The sequence below is a fragment of the Diceros bicornis genome, chromosome 24 (assembly GCF_020826845.1).
Source record: "Diceros bicornis minor isolate mBicDic1 chromosome 24, mDicBic1.mat.cur, whole genome shotgun sequence".
Classification (NCBI taxonomy): Eukaryota; Metazoa; Chordata; class Mammalia; order Perissodactyla; family Rhinocerotidae; genus Diceros; species Diceros bicornis.
The window spans coordinates 13,969,290-13,993,351 of NC_080763.1; the positions used below are offsets into that span (position 1 = coordinate 13,969,290).

Genomic DNA, 24,062 nt, shown 5'->3' on the forward strand with positions numbered 1-24,062 from the left:
AGGAAACTGATCCTGTGAAGTCCATTAAGATTTCCAGGTGTGTTTCTCTTCACCAGGTTTACGTTGGGTGTTTGGGGCATGCTGAGGGCTCTGAAGGTGGGCATACTCCAGTCTCCCAGCTCCTCCACTCACCAGCTGTGCAACCTTGAGCATGTTACTGAACCCCTCTGTGCCTCAGTTTCCTCATCTGTAAAGTAGGGATATCCTCACAGGATTGTTGGAAAGATGAAATAAGATGTGTGGAAAGGACTTGGCACAGCACTGACATAGTACTCAGTAAAGACCGACGGACAAAACCACCCTATAGTGTTTTCCCTATGCAGGTGGTGGAGGTCAGTGTTGGTAAGTATATCCCACAGGTGGCCAGGGATGTTTTCGCAGAACACAGGCCCGTCCTGCTGTGGTTTCCCTCTACACCCCCACACCCAGTACAGAGCGCAGGTTCGGCTCAGCCTGACCCCCTTTGGACACGGCAGCCGCCTTCCCATCCATCGATCGGCCCTGCAATGGTAAATGCTCTCAGCAGGCCTCCTTAGTGGGACATTGGTGGCTCTCTGCTTGCCTCTGTCCAGGAAACAGGAAGGAAGATGCAACCTAGGTGTTTATTAGGTGTTTATCTGTTACAGTATCTAGCATGACGTGAGATTAGGTGAGATGAGGTCCTAGTCCAAGCAGAAACTTCACTCTGAAGGAAATGGCCCTCCCTGGGCAAGATGGGAAAGGGAGTGAGGTTTCCTGAGCAAATCCAGGGAAATAAAGCCCCAGACTCACAAAAAATGGAGGATGTTTCATCATGCTGGGCTGACCTCAAATTCAGTAGATTACATTGCTTAAAAAAGAAGGAATAGTCTAGAAGTCCAAGCTCCTAGATTCCCCATTATCATTCTGGCTCAGCTACTTTCAGAACCATCATATAGAGATCTTTCCTTCTCTGTATGTGTGTGGGTGGGCGGCTATGGGTATGAGTGTGTGCGCATGCACATGTGTGTGCACGTATGTACACACTGTGAGATGGAGAAGTTGAAATGTGGGGACAATGTTAGCAAAAGAATCACATAAACTAGTGGAGACCACAAAGTTTGCTTTAACCAGGGTCTTTGTAAATGAAATACTTAATTCCACCCCCTTACCTCAGTCACTCTGTGGGACATTTTGGCATCCTCCCAGTTGAGGTCAGCTTGGCCTGGGGCAGATTTCAGCAGAGCTGGGAGATATCTGGGCCTGGGGCAGATTTCAGCAGAGCTGGGAGATATCTGGCCAATGGCTGCTGGTGTCTCTCCCACAAGAAGCCTCCAAGAATCAGACTCTCATTTAGGCTATACTGATGCTTTTACCAGGGAGGCAAGTGCCCGCCCCTGCTCCCCGCACACCCACCCAGCCACGCTGAGCATGTTGCCTGTTTAAACAGCCGGCAAGGATACCACTGCAGGATCTGCCATAGCAACACTGAGTAACCAGAGAGAGGCACCCATAGGCAGCTGACTGCCGAGACCCAACACAGTCGGACTGTGAGACTCCTCGTTAGCAAAACTCTATGCCTCTTCCAGACTCACACCCATGTGTCCAACTCTGGGAGACTGTAAGTGATGTGCTTACCTGGCAGAAGGATTTCCGCCTTATCTCAGGATTAGAAGAAACAGTCCCCACTCCCCCGTCATCTCAGTACTGTTCTCCATTCACATCCTTTTTCTTTTCTATCTCTGATAAATAGAGAAAGGAGAAAAGAGACTCTGATACGACAAGGAAAGAGGGGAGAGGGCAGGCTGGCAGAGACACGTGTGTACTGGGGTTGGGGACCAAAGGAAACAATCCTGATGCTAACTCGTGTTAACGCAAAATGACCCACAGTACAATTACAGATTATCCTGGTGTCCTGGCCACCACCTTCGGGACTGTATTGGTTTGCTTGGGTTGCCATAACAGTGCCACAGACTGGGTGGCTTAAACAGAAATTTGTTCTCTCGCAGTTCTGGAGGCTAGAAGTGTGAGATCAGGATATGGGCAGGGTTGGTTTCTTCTGAGGCCTCACTCCTTGTACCTGGCCATCTTCACGTTTACATGTTCTTTGTGTTCACATGTTCTGTGCCTTACTGTGTCCTAATCTCCTCTTCTGACAAGGACACCAGTCACATTGGATTAGGGCCCACCCATATGACCTTATTTTACCTTAATTACGTTTTTAAAGGCCCTATCTCCAAAAAGTCATAATTTGAGGTATTAGGGGTTAGGACTTCAACATATGAATTTGGGAAGGGGAGGACACAACTCAGCCCATGACAAGGAACAAATCCAGAAGCCTCATCAGATATCTCCTGTACACAGATAGTTTTTAGGAATGATCTCATTCTCTCAGAACAGGAAATGAAAGTTGTGATGTCTTCCTAATAGGTGGTCTAGACTGTCGATGTGGAGGATTTTGTTTTTGTTTTTTTTTTTAAAGACACATTTCTTTCTTTCTTTCTTTTCCCCCCCAAAGCCCCAGTAGATAGTTGTATGTCATAATTGCACAGCCTTCTAGTTGCTGTATGTGGGATGCGGCCTCGGCATGGCCAGATAAGCAGTGTGCCAGCGCGCACCCAGGATCCGAACCCAGGCCGCCAGCAGCGGAGTGCGCGCACTTAACCACTAAGCCATGGGGCCGGCCCCTATGTGGAAGATTTTGTGATAGGAAAGTCTCAGAAGAGAGATTCTCCCCTTGATGAGACTCGACTTGAGAGACATAACTAGTACCAACCAAGCAATATATGTCATATTAAACTTTTATTGTCAAAGTTATGTTTGGGGGGACAAGATACAACCTGCAGTTAGGAATCTATACAGGAATGAGTCATTGTATGTATTAGTTAACGTCATGCTAGATACTGTAACAGATAAACACCTAAATCTCAGGGGTTCGCATATAAAAATTTATTTCCCTCTCCTGTAAAGTCTAATGTGCAGTAAGGAGGTGGGAGTGGGGGTGGCTCTGTTCCATAAAGTCATTTAGGCACCCAGGGTGGCAGAGGCTCTGCTGTATTCAACAAGGACTCCCATTGTGGGACTTAATTTAAAAGCAAGACACTGCTCTTTATAAGATCTGCCTTGCAGGTAGGATGGAGGAGCGTGCCTGCCAACCAAGGATTGGGAAACAGCACACCCCAGGTCCCTCACACTTCAAGATTACAGGCTTTCTTTTTTGTACCTAAGTACACACCTAAGACCCCCTCTAAGATTGTCTTGTAGACAGCAGGGGAGGAGGGGTCTGGGACACTCTGAGGGAAGATGAAACTTTGGGACACTCAATAGGGAAGGGGAGAGTTGACCCTGTAGTCCTAAGTTAGCAAACTTCAAAAAGGCTGTTTGAAAGGAGTGGTAATAATACACATTTGAAAGAGGTCACAATATTTGTTCACAAAACAATTTTGAATCTATGAAGGGATTATGCCATTTGTCCAGTGGAATAAAACGCTGAAGTTCTCTTTGTTAATTGAGATTTTGAGCTTTCAGAACACAGGGCATGAAGTTTTTTGAATATGGAAGGCTGCCCTAGGCATTGACGCCCTGCTGGCAGAGAATAGGGAAGAGTGGAGTGGAGGATCCAGTGGGAGGTCCAGGCCTGGATGTGGTGGACATCACTTTTGCCCACATTCCATTGGCCAGAACTCAGTCACAAGGCCCTGCCTAAATGCAACGGGGACTGCTGGCCAGTGACCACCCAGCTGCAACTCCCCGCTATGGAAGGAGGAGTTGGTGGACAGCCAGCATTTCTGCCACATGAAAGGAAGGTTCATAGTGCTCCCAATCCTACCTGTGTATCAACGTCACGTGTGGAGCTTTAAAAGATACAGGTGCTGGGCCCCAGCCCCGGAGATTCTGATTCAAGGCCTGGGCTGGTGCCCGGGAGAACCTGTATTTTTAAAGGCACAGCCTGGGTTGAGAGTCACCAGGCCTTGCCTCTCAACAGTTTTTAAAATCATTTCTCAGATTTCTCAATATGAACAATGCTCTTTAATTGGCTTCAATTTTGTATCTGCTGGTAAAACAGTTTTCACCATGATCAACTCCAAATGGGACCAAAAGTCGATACTTTTGCACAGGCTTTCTGTAATAGAGTATATGTAACGATTCATAATGTATAATGTGATGAATTTTATATCAATATATGACACTCAAATAATGCGGGTATGTGTAATTGATGATTCATTGATTTCTGAGAAGCTCACAGTTGCTCTCTGTGCCATAAAATCATTGTATGCAGAAAGCCATTCTTTTTTGAGTGATTTGAAACTTTTTTATATTTCCTTTTGCATGCTACAGGAAATAAGAATAAAAAATAGAATTTCACAATTTCCAAATTCTAGTGTAATCATTTAAAAATTATTACCAGGGAATACTTACACTATTGAAGTATTACTAAACACAAATGTTACATATTACAAGACTACCCTCATTAAATAAATTAAAATAAATTACTCCTTCTCTATTCTCCCACTGCATGTTGTGTATCCATTATCTCATATTTTGTTTATATTTATATATATATTATTTTATTATATATTTATTTATTTTCTATTTATATAGTTTCTTCTTTTATTAGCTAGTGAGCTCCTGAAGGCTGAGGCTAGTATTCTGTTCACTGTCATTCTCTTCTACAGTATGTTAAACAAACAAGTACTCAAATGTTTATTACAATGACTGGAAATCATTTAAATCATTTAACGTACTCAGTGGCTATTATGTGCCAGAGAATCAGCAAAGAACAATACAAAAGGGGCCGGCCCTCTGGCTTAGCGGTTAAGTGCTCGCGCTCTGCTGCTGGCGGCCCAGGTTCGGATCCTGGGCGTGCACCGACGCACTGCTTCTCTGGCCATGCTGAGGCCGTGTCCCACACACAGCAACTAGAAGGATGTGCAGCTATGACATATAACTATCTACTGGTGCTTTGGGGGAAAAAATAAATAAATAAATAAAATTATAAAAAAAAAAAAAAAAGAACAATACAAAAATCCCTACCTTGAGAGCTTACCTTCCAGTGGGGGGAAACAGTAAACAAAATAAACTCATAAAATATAAGGTCTGTCAGCTGGTGGTCAGTGCTCAGGAGAGTGGACAGAGCATGACTTTGGGGTGAGGGCACTGCGATTTCATGGGGGATGGTCAGGAAAGGCCTCAAGGAAAAGGAATTCGAGTTAGACTGGGGAACTTGAGTAAAGGCCACAAGAAGTGAGAAGTCAAACCCTGTCCGTACCTGGGGGAGAGCATTGCAGAGGAGGGCGGAGAAGCATAAATGCCCTGAGGCTGGTGTGTACCAGCAGTGTACACAGCACAGCAAGGAAGCCAGTGTGGGTGGACAGAGTGACAAACAGGAGAGTACAGGAGAAGAGGCCAGGTAATTGGGGCCTTCTAGGCCATGATAGAACCTTGATTTTGACTCCGAGTGCAATGAGAAGAGGGCTTTGAGCCAAGAGGTGACTTTGCTTACATTGAAAGAGGCTGAGTCTGGCTTTTGAGTTTGTATTGGCTATAGGGGGACAAGGTGGAAACAGGGAGAACAGTTAAGAGATAAGTGTAAGAATCCAAGTCGCAGATGATGGTGCCTGGACCAGGATGCTAGCAGTGGAATCAGCAAGCAGTGGTCAGATTCTGGATGTATTTTCAACAAGATTTACAGGGAGTGAAAGAAAGAGGCATCAAGGACGGCTCCAAGGTATCTGGAGTAAGTGGAAGGATAGAGTTACCATAACTGAGATGGGGAAGACCAAGTGCACAGATTTGGAAGGGAAACCAGCAGCCCTGTTGTGGACATACTAAGTTTGAGATGCCTATTAGATGCCCAAGTGGAAATAAAAATAGGATGTTAGATGTGAACTCTGGAGTTCAGGAGAGAGATCCGGGTTGGACATACAAATGAGGGAGTTTTCAATCTACAGGTGGTATTCAAAACACTGCGACTGCCTGAGCTCACAGGCAAGAGGGTGTAGACAGAGAACCCTGAGCTGCTCCACAGCTAAGGCGTCACGGAGATGAAGAAATTGCAGAAGCCAGTGCTGGAGACGACAAGAGGAAGGTATTTCAAGGAGAAGGGAATGATCAACTGTGTCAAAGGTTACTAGGAAGTCAGGTAGGAAGAGATGAGAACTGAGAAATGGCTCTTGGATTTAGCAATGTGGAGTTTAACTGGGACTTGACAAGAACAGATGCGGAAGTCAGATTGGAACAGGTTCAAGAGACGGAGGAGAGGAATTGGAGACAGGAATTGGTAGGGAGGAAATGAGTAATGGGGAGGTAGCTGGGGGCCATATATCTTTTTTTCTCCAAGAATGGAGAAGTAGCCTGTTTGAGGGTGATGGGCATGATGGAGGACAGGGACAATTTGATGTTGTAGGAGAGGCAAGGGAGAATTGCGGGAATAACATCCTCAGGTGGGGCGTGAGGGGAGGGGGAGGGGCTAGCCTAGGTAAGAGCCCAGCAGTCATTCCATCCAAGGGGGCAGGAGGGACGGGACCGCAGAGTAAGAGGCCAGATGCTGGTGGAGGAGTAAATGTGGGGGAGGAAATTAATTACCTAGCGGGATAACAGATGAGTTCTTTCCATTTTCCAAACTTTCCAAGATATGTATCATTACACAGTTTCACAAGATATTAAAAGAAACAATTCATGCCGACATATGGGCTTCTATGAGTCACGCAAGATCGCAGTTTTAAAGCTTCCTCTGTGAGCCTACTCTGGGATCAGAAGCGCCCTCTAGTGGTTCATTTAGGCCATTAATTTTTTTCTTGTTGCTCTTGATTAAAGTACAGAATAGCGCTATCCACATTTTATACAATTTTTTAAGAAACAATTACAAGTCACAGTTTAATTTAGAAAAATATCAGGCATGTGAGTAAAATAAACCCAAACCATCTGCAGTCCAAGCTGGAGTTGCTATTAATGATCATTACTGAGACTTTCTCCTGTGAGTACATCGTTCTCTGCCATACAGCCAATATTTATGATGTTCATTCTGCTTCTTGAACGAGTGGTTTTATTAAATCCAGAGGAAGGACAACTGGTGGGCCATTGCTGAACAATCTTCCTGATGCTACATAGAGTACAAACACCTCGTGGTTTTCATTCCTTGTTTCACTTGATTTTTGATTGGCGCTGGGTTTCCTCTGCCTGGGACGTCTCCCTATCCTGGGTTAGTTAACTCATTTCCTCATTTGAGTCCTTCCTGATCTTCCAGCCTACCTTCAGTCTCCCCTGTTATGCAATCTCACAATACCCTGTGCTTCTTTCTCCCTCATGCCACTTCCTCCAACTGTAATGAAATAGTCAATTGGGTAATGACTGTTTGTTTCTTCTGGTAAATCATGAGACCCGTAAAGGCTGAGACTACGTCTGGCTGGTTCGCCACTGTCTCCTCAGCACTTAGCTCAATGCCCAGCACATGAACAGACACTCTCCTGCAGGAGAGTCCACGCCCCTATTAACATCTTTCAGATGCCTCAGCAGAGGAGACTGCATTTCAGAAACGGATTTCTATTTCTTGAACACGATTTGCAACTGCAACTGCGTCAGGTGCAGGTGTAACAATTTGTTACAAAACTGTTCCAGCTACTCTTTCAGTAGCTCAATTTAAATTTCTAGCCTGCAAAGCAACTCTTTACAAAGAAGGCTGAATCCTTAGATATGACCCAGACCTTATCAGAGCACCTTTTTTCCAAAACAGTACTAAGTGAAAGACAATAAGATGCCAACAAAGAAGGAAGTATAATGAGACAGTTCATGTTGTGCAGCCATTTCCCTGATCCTAACCCACACAGTCCCACTTATTCCCAGATTTGGAAACATTCTGGCACCTCCAGGGTTTAACTCAGCAATAGTACCACTAAAATGGGCATGGTGCTAGTGTTTACCCACCTGAGCTCTTTAGGCCACCCCAGCCTTATCCTTGGAATCTTTCTGAGTGCTTCTCCTTGACACCAGAGACTGAGAACAGAGGAACGGGGATTATCACACCACGGTTCCCTGGGTCCTCGGCGTGGGACTTGGAATTGAGTGGGAACAAAGTAAAATGCTCAGAGCAGGAAGTTGAGCTTGTGTCCAAGTCTATCTGGAAAGTCTGTTACCATCTTGTGTTCTCCCACACCCTGCACAAATCCCCCACTCTAAGTAGTTTAACCTCTTGATGTTGTAATTTCAGTGTAGCCCTTTTGATGTGCGTCCTGAAAGAGATTCTCTTCTATTGCTTGTCCAAAGGTAGCAGGGTTTTCCTAAAGTCACAACTTGAGCGTTTTTATGGAGGCATTTATGCTGGTGAACCCCACTCAGTAAGAATTTTGTTTATTCTGAACACTTTCAGATTAAATACCAGAATTAATTCAAACATACAATGTATATATTTGTGGTGTGTTCTCTCAAACTTGCTGTTCCTTCCTCTAGTGGAGCTCTTCCCCACATTGTTCACATGGACGGCTCCTTGTCATCCATCAGGTCTCAGCTTACATGTCACTTAGAGACAGTTGGCCTGACCATCCAATCTAATTAGTTCCCTCCTCCTTTAGTCTCTCTTAGAACCTGTTATTTTCCTTCATACCATTTATCACGTCTTCATATATTTATTGTGTTCATCCATTTAATTTTGTCTATTCCCCTAGACTGTAAGGTTCCCGAGGGCAGGGACCTTGATTGTTCACTTTTGTATTCCTGGGGCCTAGCACAGCACCTGACATGCAGTCAGTGCTCTATAAAAAATTGCTGATAAATGAATGAACACGTCCTTGGTTGTTTCACTTCTACTTACTTGTTCCTTCTACTGCATTTTAGTTCCTGCTACTGCACTGTGACCCCCAAGAGGATAGGAGAAAATTACAGCATCCCTCCCCTCCATCACTGAGTACTGAGATAGCAATTCCTTTGTTGAGAAGCTGCTGGCTTCTCCTGGGAGGCTGTCTCATACCCAAAGGTACACAATAAATAGTTCTACTAGTAATAGCATGACTAAGGCAACCAGGAGAGCTGTCAGAAATGCTTTTCAAGTTATACTGATTGGGTTCTTGGGCCCCCAGAAACTACAAACTACTGCCATTACAATTAAGTGGGAATTAGCAGAATGTTGAAAAGAAGTGTGTGTTTTAATTTGCCTAACGAGCCAAGGCCTCCTACATCATCTCTCTGAAATGAAATTCAGATGTACACATCCTTCCTTCCTTGCGCACCAGGAAGCTGAGCCTCTTGCAGCAGTTCCTCTGCCCAAAGGGGGGCGGCAGCATCCCAGTAACTCACTTCCTGAAGATGTGTAGGTGGGAGGAGAGAGATTCGCGTTCAAAATCTTTTTGACTCTAACTGCTCTCCGTAGCGCCTTAGCCCGCTCGAGTTTCAATGCGCGTTGTTGTTTGCCGAAGCTGAGTCCTATACACCGCCCGCTGCTCTCCTGATCATGGCTTCTCCGAGTTCCTTCACCTACTATTGCCCTCCCTCTTCCTCTCCTGTCTGGTCAGAGCCGCTGTACAGTCTGAGGCCCGAGCACGCGCGGGAGCGGTTGCAGGACGACTCGGTGGAAACAGTCACGTCCATAGAACAGGTGAGGTGGCAGGACCGGGCGAGGCGTCCGCGCGGGGGCTTCTGGGAGTGAGAGTTCCGCCCTCAGGGCCGCCCCGGTGCGAAACTTACCGGAGAACTACGACTCCCACAGTGCACCGCGGCGTCTTGCATCTGGGAAGCTCTGGGCGGCCGGGCTCAGGCTGGGGAGTGGAGCGTTTATGGGGCCAGGTTGGGGACGGGTCCTTGTCAGGTTTGGGCTTGGAGAAGAGAACAGTACCTGGGTCGGCTCTGCCTTAGGGAGCGGAGAGAATCGTGTTCTGTGCGTGGAGGACTGAGCAGCCCGGGTAGTCAGACTAGCCCACTCCATTCTGCCGGGACATCGGGAGGTTCTCGGATGGATAGTGACTTTGCCCACACTGCTCGTAGTTTGGGGACGTGTAGGGGAAGAGAAGGGGCCAGACTGCGGTCGTACGATTCCATGATCTGTTTAATTTCTGACCCACAGTGCCGGGTTTGGGGCCTGCCTCGTGGGTGGGCATTTTGGTAGTCATTCAATCATTTGAGCACCAGCAGTGTGTGGACACAGTATTAAACGCTGGAAATACAAAGATATAAAACAGCGCCTGGCCATGTGCATGGCACAGCTTGGTTGCGGAAGGCAGACAGGAAAACAGTATGGTTTGGAATGTGCTGTACTAAAAGTATAAGTTTTGGACTTCTTGTCATTCATTCACTGAAGCGTCGAAGTAGGATCGAACCGATCACTTTGAAAAGTGTTTGAGGAATAGCAGTGAACTATGGTTTTGTTTTTCTTCTCATTTCCCAATTAGAATTGTTCCCAAGTCATTGTGGAAATGTTTGCCCATCTGTCACTGGGAGAGGTGGTCAGGAGGATTCTTTTTAGTACTAACAAATAAGCATCAGGCTGCTTGCTAAAATAAAATCTCTTAGTAAGATTAGTCTCCAGGCTTAACGTTGGAGGGACCTGCTTTGACTTTCATATCTGAAGTTGGAAGCCTCTATTTTGGCAAAATTAGTAATGATTATTATATTGTATGTTTATGATATAAATATAGTAACAAAAACAAGGGCTGGAATACACAGTTATACACATGGTAGCAGAGAGAATATTTTAACTGGAGTTTAAGCTTCGTGGGTTTTAGGGTAGAAAGGAAGCTTACCTTTTGAATCTAGCTCTCCAGCTTCATTAGGCCACCAGTGTGTCCTTTTACAGGATCTTTTGCAAAAGATTGCAAAGAAATCTGCCGTTATTGAAAACCCTACAGGATCTTTGCAGTATTCCTAACTGGTGGATTGTTGAGTTGATTCAGGTCAAGCCTTTTTCTTTTTATATGACCCAAGACTGTGGAGTCACCTGTTATGTAGTTAACTGAATTGACCCAGCAGATAAGGCTATGGATAGATGCTAGTGGAGAAAAGGGAATCAGGTGTTGGTCTGTTAATTTACAGACCAGAACAGAGACTTCCATGGTTAGAGGGGAAGTCAAAAACAGGAGCGTTATCAGGAGCTTTACTGATCTGCTCTCTTTTTCCTATACTGCTTTCTTCAGGAGAGTGCTCCTGTCTAGTTCCTACTAGGAAAACAGTAGCATTTTAATTCTAAGTGCCTAGGCATAATGAGTGATGCAGAAGGGGTTGCGCAAAGGTACTGGTCTGCAAAAGGTTTGGCCAAGGTCTGGCCAGGTGTGGAAACCAGGCTCTGAAATGGAACACTGGTATTAGAGGATGTCTTTCAAATCTAGGCCCAACTGTGTAGTAGATAGCAGAACGTCTTATATTTCTTTTTCATGTTGTTACTCCAGCTCACATTTTAAAAATCTAGGATAAACAGTTCCAGATAGTAGAAAGATAATGTAGTATCTCATTCTCATGGCTGCCTCAGTGTTTTCCTGATCGTCATGGTGTCCATTTATAGGGTCCCAGCACTGTGCTGACTGCTCTCCATACATTGTATCATTCAATCCTGACACATTTTACAGAGAGAAGACTGATAAACCTAGGTTGGTAGGTTAATGATGATATATTCATGAGAAATACCAATCTTGCTAGGACGAGTTGTTTACAGAAGACACTACTGTTATTCTTTTGGTTCTGACTGAAGCTTCCATTTATTTGTTTATTCATTTTTTGTGAGGAAGATTGGCCCTGAGCTAACATCTGTTACCAATCTTGCTTTTTTTGCTTGAGGAAGATTGTCCCTGAGTCCAGTCACCTGTGCTAAACTTTCTCTTATTTTTGCATGTGGGATGTCACCACAGCATGGCTTGATGAGCTGTGTGTAGGTGCACGCCCGGGATCCGAACCCGCGAACCCTGCGCCTCTGAAGCCGAGCACGCCAACTTAACCACTATGCTGCCAGGCTGGCCCCAAAAGCTTCCATTTATTTATAGGGATTTACTGACAGCTCAATTTTGTGCCGTTGCCAATAAAACCAATGCTGCTCACCTGCTTCCTATCTGATTATTGGGAGGCTATTTATTTGTTAAACAATAATTTGATATTAGGAGTTAAACCTATAAACAGTGGAAAGAGCCTTAGCTATGGGTCCCTATGTTCCATTCATTCATTTTTATTCATTTAACAAATACTTGTGTGCCTTCTATGTGCCAGGCACTATTCTAGGCACTGGATGTAAGGCAGGGAACAAAAAAGGGCAAATTGATGCATTTATGAAACTTGTGTTCTAGGCCAAGGAGGCAGTCAATTAAAAAAGGAAAAAAAATCCTATCTGTCTGTCTGTATGTCTATCTATCTATCTGTCTATCCATCTGTCTATCTAGTGTTAGAAGTGCTGTGGAGGAGATTAAAGCAGGATTAGGGAGATAGAGTGTGCCCAGAATGGGCGGGGTGGGAGCAGGGGAGGTTTTTATATAAGGTGGTAAGGGAAAACCTCTGAAGATCTGACGTTTTAGCTGAGACCTGAAGTAAGAGAAAACAAGCCATGCGTGTATCTGGGGGAAAAGCATCCTGGGCAGAAAGAGCAGCAAGTACAAAGGACCTGAGGCAGGAGTGTGCCTGGTGAGTGAGAGCCACTGTGAGGAGAGAGGTTAGCAAACAGGAGAGTGGGAGATGAGGTTGGAGCGTGCAGGGCCGTGTGGGCCATTGTGTACCTTCACTGGAAATACCTGATTGAGATTGGCGCCATTGGGCTGCATAGCTTCCGTTTACCTCCCAGATTCACTCTCCCCTTTTCCTCCCTGCTCTGGAGATGTGCCCCAGAAGGTGGACCTGCATTGACAGGCTCCCTTGCCTCAGGGCCCTGGTTGTATTTGGCCATGGGGAGTACTGATGGGGTGAGAGAGGGACAAGAAGGGGCTTGGTGTGCTCGTTCCCTTCCTGCAGGGTCGTGTGGGCTGGAGTCTCTCGGACTTAAGGTCACGCCTCGTCAGGTGCCCCCTCCATGGAGCTCTCTGTCTCCCTCTCCACTCCTTTTCACACCTTCAGGTCTAGGAGGAGAAGAAGTACCCCTGTGCTGCCAGCCCCAGAGTACTGCACTCTGTGATTTTGCTATACCTGCCCACACCTCTGGAACTAGTTCCTTTGTAAACTCTCCTCAGATCACCCACTTTGAATGTGCCATCTTTTTCTTCCCAGGATGGTAGGATCAGACTGATCCACGATTGGAGGGTTTTGACACAGTCTGACTAGCATTTCAACAGATTCATTTAGGTCACTGTTGGGAGTGGATTGTGAGGAGGGAGGGTGAGTGCAGGGAAACCAGTTAGGAGGCTGTTGCAAAACTGCGGGTAACACATGACAGCGGCTTAGCTCAGGGCTGTGCTGGTGGAGGTCATGAGGAGAGGTCAGGATCTGGGCGTTTTTTGAAGGTCTCTACTTTGACAAGCTGTTGTGCTGATGGATCTGATGCATGGAGAACATTTTATGACTCTGGAAAGCAACGTGTGGTTGTATTGTTAGTGGTTGTCTTCCGTTTTTGTGCCATCTGCAGTCGCCCCGTTGCAAACACTCTGTGATTCAGGCCAGTGGCCAAACTGGGGCAGTCTCAGAGGTAGCAGCCTTGCCGAAAACACTTTACAGAAGATACTACGCCTGTTTTTCTTTTAGTTTGCTCTCAAACAGAGGCAAAAGCATCCTCCGCTTGAAATGACATGATGTCATTAGACAGCATTCAGTCAAGTGACAGTCAACTCTGAAAGGAATATGGAAGCATTATCAGTCTTAGTCCCTGCGCTCAGAATTCTTTTGTCTTAGAGAAAAAAAGAATATGCCTGAAGCAGTTACAGAATAACTTACAAGAGCATGTAATTAAGTGCATTGCATATGCAGTCATAATTGCATAGCAGGTGGAAGCCGGTCTCTGCGGGCTGAGGCAGTCAGGACAGCTTTGTGCGGGACTGGGGTTGGGCTATAAAGGATGGAGTTGGGTGGCAACCATTCCAGTGGGAAGAGCCGTTTTGAGGGAAGACTCCAGCTTCCTGGGAATGGAGGGTGCAGGTTGACTGTGGTAGGAAATTAGGTCAGCTGGATGGGCAGGGCCAATGGGGGTGGGGAGGTGGGGTTGGGGAAGGGAGGATGGAGAGCCTGGTTCAGGAGCTGGCTTCAAGTGATGGGCATTGTGCCACTGAGATCCTGAAGGAGGGAATGTCGGAGGTCCGGGACTTGCCTTGTTTCAAGGTATGGTCTCTGCAAGATTATTGGAGGTAGAACAAGTCACTAACTATGATCCAACTTAACAGTTTTTCATGCTTCTGATAGAAGGGACCAGAGCTTTGCTTGGTTAAGTGGTCAGTAGGCTAGCTATGTGAATCAATTTTATTTTATTGAAATTCAGCATATACCATGTTGCCCAACTATAAGGCAATTCTGAATATCAAAATTTTCCCATTTTCCCTATTAAAGTCCAAAATAATGTTTTTCGGTCAACTTGAAAGTATATGTACTTTAGGTATGTAGGTTAATAAATCAAATGTCTACTTAAAAAATTTACATTTTAAATTTAGGTACGCTTACCTATGTAAAATCACATACTTTATAAAATCACACTAATATAGAAATATTATTTTTCCTCCTTATTCATAAAACGTTTTTCTTCAAACTCTTTATATGTATCATTGACCTTAGTATTTTTATCATTGCTGGAGCCGCGTTTTGGATCAGCCAATATGTTTTTCTAGATTACACTTTCAGTTTTTGAGATACATCCCTTTTGAATGTGGGTAAGAATATTTTATCCCAAGTTACAAGTACTGGCTTGCATAACATTAGCATTCTTTTACAGTGTGTCCAGTTGGTGTGTATCTGTGATCACCACAACTTAACCACTTTATTACTTTTTAAAGTGATCTTTCAAAGGGTTTGCAGTTTAACTTACACATGGAAGTGTGAGTTCATACCCAGGAATCATTGCTAAATCTGTGTTAAATTTGTCTTCTTTCTCTGATAGCATCATTTGACCTCTATAAACAGCTCAAAGCAGATCTCCATTGAGGTTGTTTTAGGCTGATGTGTCAAATCCCACTGGTACTTTGTATTCAAAATAAAGAACGAAAAGAACTCCCCACAGCAAGAGTTACTTTGTAAGGATTGCTTCTAAAGTGAGTTGTTTTTCCTGAGGGATAACTTTTTTAATGAAAATCTTGTATTTAATCTGTTAATGAGTCTTTTATCATATCTTCAGTATTAGCATGAGTCTCAGGCAGCAAAATTGGTTTCTGGAAGGGTCCTCCTCCGGGAGAGAGAGGCGGAAGAAGGGAAGTGATAGTCCATGATATGATAGTTGGTGCATCATGAGATTGGCTTTAGAGAGAAGCCGTGCAAGAGAAAGTACCAAATGCATTAGTCGGTTTTGATCACTCATCTGTGAATGGAAATTATTCTGTGCTTCTACTAATTGGATTTTCAGAAAAATTCCATGGGATGTCTTTTAAACAGAGCTGTCCAGAATGCAGGCAGAGAATTAGATCTGCATTTATTTGTTGTCCTAGCACCTAACTCGTGAGGACTGAGTGCCATCACTTCGTCTCTAGCCCCTGGATTCCATTGTTGAAAAACACAAACTAATATACATATTAGTTTATATCATATATACAGACCATATACATGCAGATACTAATATATATTTATTAGTTTTTATTATATATTTTAAAGATACATGTGCATATATATACATATAAATATATATAAATATATAGTAGAGGAGGAAATAAATCTTTTCCTCTACTCATCTTAGGTTCGCCAGCTGGGCCCTGTAAGTTAGATTGGACAAAGACAGATTAACAAGAGAGAAACAAATAGAAGTTTATTAACATGCACATTGCGTATCTACACGTGGGAGCCCACAGGAGCGGTTAGAACTTGGGTTTACATACCATCTTAGGCTGCTTTGCCTCTCCCAGAGGAGAGGAATTTACGATGTTAATGGGGGCAGGTTCCTTTGGTACAGTTTTCAGCCTATCTGTGCAGGTGCCAGACGCACAGTTGTGGTCTGGTCTGGTTCAGCGCAGCTGGGTCCGTGGTGGTTGTTGCCTAGAGCTTCTTCCTGGAGCATAGCTGAAAACTGCAGAAGCTCAAGACCCCAAGGTGTTAGATAACAGAACACCTGCACAGTGAAAGAAGACAAAAGAATTAGATCTAACATAACCGATTTTTTTAAGTAGGGCAAGAGAAACGGGTTAGGGTCCATGTCTGGTGACAAGGGGATGAGGAAAAGCATGTTGAGCAAGAGTTGTTCAGTAAGGTTTGTTATGCATATTTAAATCAGTGCCTTCTCCACTGATAAGAGTTGTTGGGAGTCCTCCACTTCCTCGTACAGAGAAGGAGACATCTTTACAAAAGGAAATTTCCTTTACAGAAAGAAAATTTATGCCCTGTTTTTAGAGCTTTTCCTGCATCTCCTGGTTATCAGTGGCCTTTAGCTCAAAATAATCCATATGTCAAAGAGGCGTATTTTGGGATGGCATATTCTAGTACCCCTCAATATGTATAATCTGATTTCAGCAAACTTAAAAATATTATCTCCATAGAAACACCTAGGCTGTGCCCTGTCACAGGTAAATTTCCACAAGCTAGTAGACTTAACTCCGAACTCACGTGTTCCCTTTTTGCTATATCCTAAGTGACCAATGCCTCATTTCTGGAGAAAGTGAGAGATGTACTGTTAGGATTAACCGTCATGTTATACATTAAATGGGTTTGGGAGAGCCGGCCTGGGAACCTAACTGTCAGGTATGACATTGTTTTGATGGGAAAATGAATAAGGTCTAATTAGCTGACTTACCAACGAACTTCCAGAACACGGCGTTTTTGTGTGTTGGGGCCTATCTATATAGGTGTGGGAAAGCCTGGGTGATAAGGCAGTACAAAACTAAGCGCTTTTGAATCTTTTTTTTTTTAAAGAAATTTACAGTTAACAAAAAGTACAAATAATAATAGCCATTTTCCTATACCCTGGAATTAGCGGTTGCTAACAGCTTATTTGTTTGCTTCCAGTTATGTGTTTAAAGGAAAACAATGATAAGTATAGCTAAAGTCTCCTTTAACCCCACCCCCAGTTCAGTTTGCCCCCCACCCTCTCCAGAAGCAACTTCCATCATGAGTTGAGTGCGTATCCTTCCACTTTCTCACTTTTAATCCTTTTATGGGTCTGTAAGCTCTGTATTTGTGCATTGCTTTTAAAAATTTACATAAATTGTCACATAAAATAGTTACGTTTACATAAAATAGTTCAAAGACAATGAACAGGGCTAGAATCAGACAGCCTGCAAGGGTGTGCTATAGACAACGCGTAGTTTTCCACTAAAGAGCAGAATTTTTTCTACGCTATAGTATATATGGTATACCGTAGTTTATACTATGTGGTATGTAGTAGTTAGACGGGATGACCTAGATGTATAGTGCAGTATAGAATAGAGTCTTCTATTTTATCCATACCCTCCCTGTTGATGGGCATTTGGGTTGTATCTAAGTTTTTACTATTATTTGCAATACTGCAGTGAGCATCTTTATGCACACTTTCTTGTGCACATGTGCAGAAGTTTCTCGAGGTAGGTTTCTACCTGAGAGGGAGAACTGCTGGGTTGTAGGGTCTGTGCCCTTTCAGTGTTGGTACCTGCTACCATATTGCCCTTTAAAGTGGCTCTAACGTTGAACTAACTAGTGTGGTCCTGGGGCTCTGTTTCCCCACGCCCTCTCCAAGACTAGACATTGTCAGAGGTCTCAATTTGAGAAAGATAGTATCTTTTACATGTGTTCCAGATATCTTCATCTAGGCTCTTGTTTGCCTTTAACCTTGCTTCTGTTTATGTTCTTATCTTTTTCCTTATAGTTTGGGCTTTTTGAAGAAATTTTTCTCTATCCCAAGAATATAAAGATATTCTCCTATATGCTTTTTTAATGATTTGACTTAAGTTTTTCATGTTCAAGTTTAATCAACTTAGAATTTTTTTTTTAAGCGTGTGAAGTAGTAAGTTAATTTTTCTACCAGCAACATTTACTCAATAGTCCATGTTTTTTCCTTTGATATTGGGTTTTACCATCTCTGCCATATACCAAGTTTTCATATATGCATGGCTGTCAGGAATTCTTTAATGAAAAATGCTACTAGAGAGCTGGCCCCGTGGCTTAGCGGTTAAGTGTGCACGCTCCGCTACTGGCGGTCTGGGTTCAGGTCCCAGGCGCGCACCGACGCACCGCTTCTCTGGCCATGCTGAGGCCGCGTCCCACATACAGCAACTAGAAGGATGTGCAACTACAACATACAACTATCTACTGGGGCTTTGGGGGAAAAAAGGAAGAAGGTTGGCAATAGATGTTAGCTCAGAGCCGGTCTTCCTCAGCAAAAAGAGGAAGATTAGCACGGATGTTAGCTCAGGGCTGATTTTCCTCACACACACACAAAAAGAAAAAAGAATGCTATTAGAGGAGAATCCTGAAATATTATAGCAGAGTAATGATAAGCACCTGTCCTTTGAATGAGGAGGGGTTACTGCTGAAAACATAATTGTGGATCTCTAGGCCATTGGGAACCTCTTTCTAGTGTTCATTTTGGTTTATGATTTAAACTTAGTTTTCCTTCATTACTTCCAGAACACCTGATGTTTAAACACATTCTTTTTAAAAAAGGAACTGACAGTGAGGGCAGTGGTTCTCAGCCCTGGCTGACTGTGAGAATCACCTGGGGAGGTTTTTGTCCTCCCCTCTCTCCTAGGTTACACCATAGACCAATTAAAGCAGAACCTTTGGAGGTGGGACCCAGGCAGCTGTATTTTTTTAAGCTCCCTGGGTGATTCTAATATGCAGCCAGGGTTGAGAACCTGTAGTTCATAAGGGATCTCAGGCTTGATAGACAGGGACACTAGCTGGATACGGAGACCAGGTCAACTCTGATCTCCTGTTGAATCTTGCACTCAAAATATTAGGTTATTTGTTCAGAGAAATGTTTTGTCTTCTCATCTTTGTTTATCCTTTACTAGTTAAGAAGAAGAAAAGTGTAGTGAGCAGTTTTAAATACCAATTAATAATTATAAATTAAGAAAGTACGATTTGAAGCCAAACTCCAGCATCAGGCTCTGAGCTGAAATCTACAGTGACCATTACCATTACTAAAAAACCTTCTTTGATCTGTCAAATGTTAGCATGCATGAGAATCCTCCGGAGGACTTGTTAAAAGTAGTCGGGTAACACCATCCCCTAGTTTCTGATTCTGTAGGTCTCTGACCTGAGAGTTTACATTTTTAACAAGTTTAGCTTGGTTCCAGGTAAAACCTGCCTCTGGACCAACCTGCTCATAGACTCCACTTGATGGGGGCTCTCTGCTCTTCAGCAAGCTTTTGTTTAAGTAGTATGGGTGAGCACAAAGCAAACTCCTCAGGGGCAGGAAACTTTGCTTACGGATGTCTTCCAGACACCTTGAACATAGAGGAAGGATGAGAAAGTATTATATTTTTTAAACTCTCACAATAATAAAGTATTTGGTTGTTTTCCTAGTAGTTTATTACGACAAATTTCAAACAGTTGAAAGGATTTTATAATGCATACCAGTATCCTCATCACCTAAATTCTTTGAACATTTACCATACTTGCCTTATCACATGTTGATTCATCTATTCATCCCTCTATCCATCTTTTCTTAATGAATTTCAAAACAAATTGTAGACATCCATACACTTCTCCCTAAATACTTTAATATGCGTGTTATTAACTAGAGCTTAGTATTTATTTACAGTTCTTTTTTCTGAGATAAAATTTACACACAATAAAATGTGTTATCTTAAGTGTACATTCATGTTCGCTGAGTTGTGGGAAGTGCACACACCTATGTAACCCAAACCATTATCAAGATATAGGACATCACCATCACTCCAGAAGGTTCCCTCATGCTCCTTCCCAGTCAGTCCCCACTCCCACCGCCCCCCCAGAGGCAACCAGTGTTGTGATTTTTTTTTATAGATTAGTTTTACCTCTTCCAAACTAAATGGAGTAATACAGTATGCATTCTTTTGTGTCAGGCATCTTTCACCCAGCATATTTACGAGGTCCATCCATGTTGTTGCGTGTATCAGTAATTTGTCCCTTTTTGTTGATGAATGATATTTTTATGAATATACTATGGATTGCTGTTGTTTTTTTTTAATCCATTCTCCTATTGATGGACAATGGAGCTGCTGCCAGATTTTGGATATTATGAATAATGCTGCTATAAACATTCTGTAGAAGTCTTTTTATGATCATGTGTTTTCATTTTTCTTGGGTAAAAACCTAGAAGTGGAATTGTTGGATCATAAGATAGGAGTATGTTTAGTTTTATAAGAAACCGCTGGCCTTTTCCAGAGTGGTTGTACATTTTACACTTTCTCCAGCAATGAAGAAGGGCTCTGATGGCTCTACGTCCTCGCCAACATTTGTTGTTTTCCATCTTTTCGTCTTTAGTCATCCTCCTGGTTGGTATGACGTGGTATTGTTAAAGGAAAAATTATTCATGACACTCGTTAAGGGAAGACTTTATTCAGGGAAGACCATACAGTGGGGTTTTGCAGTAAGGGAGAGAGATTGGTCTCAACTCTGAATACAACAAGGAAAAGTGGGAATTTATAGCCAAGGAGCAAGGTGAGGGGATTGATGGATGGAAAATTACTAAGAGGAATCATCAGGGGTAAGGGGGGATTCTGGCTAAACTAACCTAACAGGATTCCTCCTGAAGGCAAGCCAGGGTGACCAGACATCACTGAGGGATGGTAGAGGATGAGGAACCCGATCAGATATTGAGGATGATCAGATATTGAGGATGGGAGATTCTGGTTAACTAACTTAGCAGGATTCTTGCTAAAATTGGGTGATGCAAAGGTGAACACAGAAGTACAAACGTCGAAGCCTAGTTGGGAAGAGGATTCAGAGGAGGCTGACTAAAGTTGGGTCGAGGAGAGACTCTGTCAGTGTCGCAATGTAGAGTATTTGCTTTTAAATTGCCAGAAACACTTTCTAATTGGTTTAAGCATTTATTTATCTACTATACATGTAAGTGCATTATATGTATATGCAGATGTATTAGACTTTTCAAAAATATTTCTTATACCTGGATAAAGTAGTCATGGTGGAATCTGGGTATTAAGTGTTTTGTTTTGATTTTTAATAATTTTGTCCAACTTTTTATTATAAACATTTTCAAATATACAGAAAATTGACAGCATCTGTTTACCCTCCACCTAGTCTCCCCCCTCATATCAACAGTTAAAGGTAAATTTTAAAAGAGGATAAAGTCATAACTCATACAAATATAAAATAAACACGTCAAAGATTTTATTTAACTCATGGAACCAGTAAGATGTTACAGTAGTTCAGAAGAGAACTCAAATTACCACACATTTACAGTCAGATACATATTGCTGAAATGAACTTGCAAATGGATGCGAAACTGGTCAATATCCATAGGGTGATAATTAATTGCATTTTATCAGATACAATTTGCATTTCTGTGGACAGAAGTTATTCACATTACTATCAGTTTTCTACAAATTATCTTGTACCTCTACAGAGTTGTGAAATAGTGTGGTCAAGGGCAGAGGTAGAGATAACCCGATGAATCATCTATCCAGGACACAATTTTTCGTGTGTGTGTGTGTGTGTGTGTGTGTACTCACGTGTATGCATTTATATGACTAATTGTTTTCCTGAATATTTGAAAGATGAAGACATTATGACACTTTACCCCTAAATAATAAAGCATGCGTCTCCTAAGAATGACATTCTTCTACATAAGGACAATAACATCACACCTAAGAAAATAAAAAATAATTCTATAATATCATCTAATATCCAGTTTATTTTTAAATTTCCCCAATTGTCCCAAGATTCTTTTTATATCCTTTGTGTGTGTGTGTGTGTGTTTTGAATCAAGATCCAATCAAAGGTCCTTTATTTCAGGCTATTTAAAAATTTTGAAGAGCTAATCCCTTGGGACTAAGTCTTCCGGTGACTAATTCTGGTGGCCTTCCTTGTAACATTTCATTTAGCAATGTTTCTGAAACAGATCAGATCCTTTAGGCTGTCATCCTCTTCCCAAGAGAGCCGTATCACTTTCATTAACGTGATCATGAACTGTGTGCCCTGTGCCCAAGGGAACTGAACCTATGGGCCCTTTGCTATTTATGCAAAAGAAAATTATCTGTTGTTAAGGGGCTGTTAATCAGCCTTTGTATTGTACCCAGTTGGTAACTGCCTTCCCTGTAGGGGTTCTCATGCAGAAATGAGAGATTACCTAGAATAGAATGGTCATTCCTTTGGGGTGGAAAGGAAGCATGGAAGTTCAAGATAAAATGAGAGGCCGGGGAAAGTGGACATGCTCTAGCATCCCTGTATTGAAGCTGATTTTTTTTTTTTTTTTCTTGAATTCTGAGTTGAGAGCTATATAGTGTTCAGAGTTCTTCATGACTTAGGTAACTTTGTTTTTTTAATAGTTAGCCTAATTTCTCCTATATTTAAAGTGAGGATTTTGATACATTTTTAAAAGGAATTTAATTATAAATCTTGCCTTATAGATTATGCAGTTGTTATGAACTACTTCCCTTAATTCTGCCCCAAAGGCTAAATTTCTAAATCTACTAATGTGTTGGAGGTCCCCAAGACCACCCCTAGGTTGGGTGGTTCACTGCAAGGATTCGGAGACCTCAGCATGTAGTTGTACTCATGGTTATGATTTATTTCAGCAAAAGTCTACAAAGCAAAATCAGCAAAGGGCAAAGGCTCGTGGGGTGAAGTCTGGAGGAAACCAGGCACGAGCTTCCAAGAGCCGTCTCCCAGTGGAGTCACACAGGATGGGCTTAATTCCTCCAGCATGGAATTGTGACAACACACGTGAAATGTTGTCTACAAGGAAGCTCGTTAGAGACTCGGTGCTCATGGTTTTTATTGGGGGCTGATCACATAGGTATCCTCTGTCTAGCACTTTGCAAAATTCCAGACTCCTAGAAGAAAAGTAGCTGTTCAGTATAAACCATGTTATTTGTACAGTTAGGCACAGGGAGCCACTCTTTTTTTTTTTTTTTTTTTTGCTGAGGAAGACTGGCCCTGGGCTAACATCCGTGCCCATCTTCCTCTACTTTATATGGGACACTGCCACAGCATGGCTTGACAAGTGGTGCATCAGTCCGTGCCCGGGATTCAAACCTGTGAACCCCAGGCTGCCGAAGTGGAACGTGTGAACTTAACTGCTATGCCACCGGGCCGGCCCCCAAGGGAGCCACTCTTATCGGGTCTGGGAATAATGGGAACCTGCCCAAAATCCAGGTTCCCAGATGCCAGCCAAGGGTCAGCCTTTCAAGCAGGTCTTTCTAAGGACAGCAGTCTCAGGCCTGCTATGTTAACTTTTTTATATACAACTAGCTTTTTTCCTTTCTTTCTGCTATGCAAATCAGAACATTCCAAGAATGCTTGCATCTTCCCAGTAACAAATTTACTCAGATTCTATATAACGCTGACAGGCTATAGGGAGAGAAAGCACGAACCAAAAAGGATGTTGCATGCTTTGGGGATTACTTTGATTTTTGTCTTCCCCAGATGAGTATTTTTTGATTTCTGTATTAATCTATCACTATTTGTCAAAAAAAATGGCAGGCTTATTACTAAGGATTATTATTATTATTATTATTTTTGTGTGTGTGTGAGGAAGATCAGTCCTGAGCTAACATCCATGCTAATCTTCCTCTTTTTTTGCTGAGGAAGACTGGCTCTGAGCTAACATCCGTTGCCAATCCTCCTCCTTTTTTTTTCCCACAAAGCCCCAGCAGATAGTTGTATGTCATAGTTGCACATCCTTCTAGTTGCTGTATGTGGGACACGGCCTCAGCATGGCCGGAGAAGCGGTGCGTCGGTGTGCGCCCGGGATCCGAACCCGGGCTGCCAGTAGCGGAGCACGTGCACTTAACGTCTAAGCCACGGGGCCGGCCCACTAAGTATTATTTTTAAAGTTGTCCTCTAAAAACTACACTGTGTGCTCTGAGATGATCTTTTTATATGAAAAAATACACCAGTTCCTAAAGACAACCCACAGAATGGGAGTAAATTTTTGCAAATCATGTAGCTGA

At 43.0% G+C, this 24,062-nt stretch overlaps 1 protein-coding gene across 3 annotated transcripts in view; it reads left to right on the forward strand.

Annotated features, from left to right (window-relative positions):
• Positions 1 to 9,318: 9,318 nt before the first annotated feature.
• The window catches only part of FNTB (farnesyltransferase, CAAX box, beta), a 61,325-nt gene continuing 46,581 nt past the window's right edge, over positions 9,319 to 24,062 (forward strand). For 2 of the 3 annotated variants that reach the window (XR_009223694.1, XM_058567119.1), the window contains exon 1: positions 9,319 to 9,544. Coding sequence is in view for 2 of the 3 variants with exons in the window: in XM_058567119.1 (XP_058423102.1) it covers positions 9,401 to 9,544 (144 nt within the window). In the remaining variant the exon portion in view is untranslated. Of the gene's footprint in view, positions 9,545 to 14,108; positions 14,161 to 24,062 lie in introns of those variants that run through there. The other variant, XM_058567120.1, reaches the window with a different exon arrangement.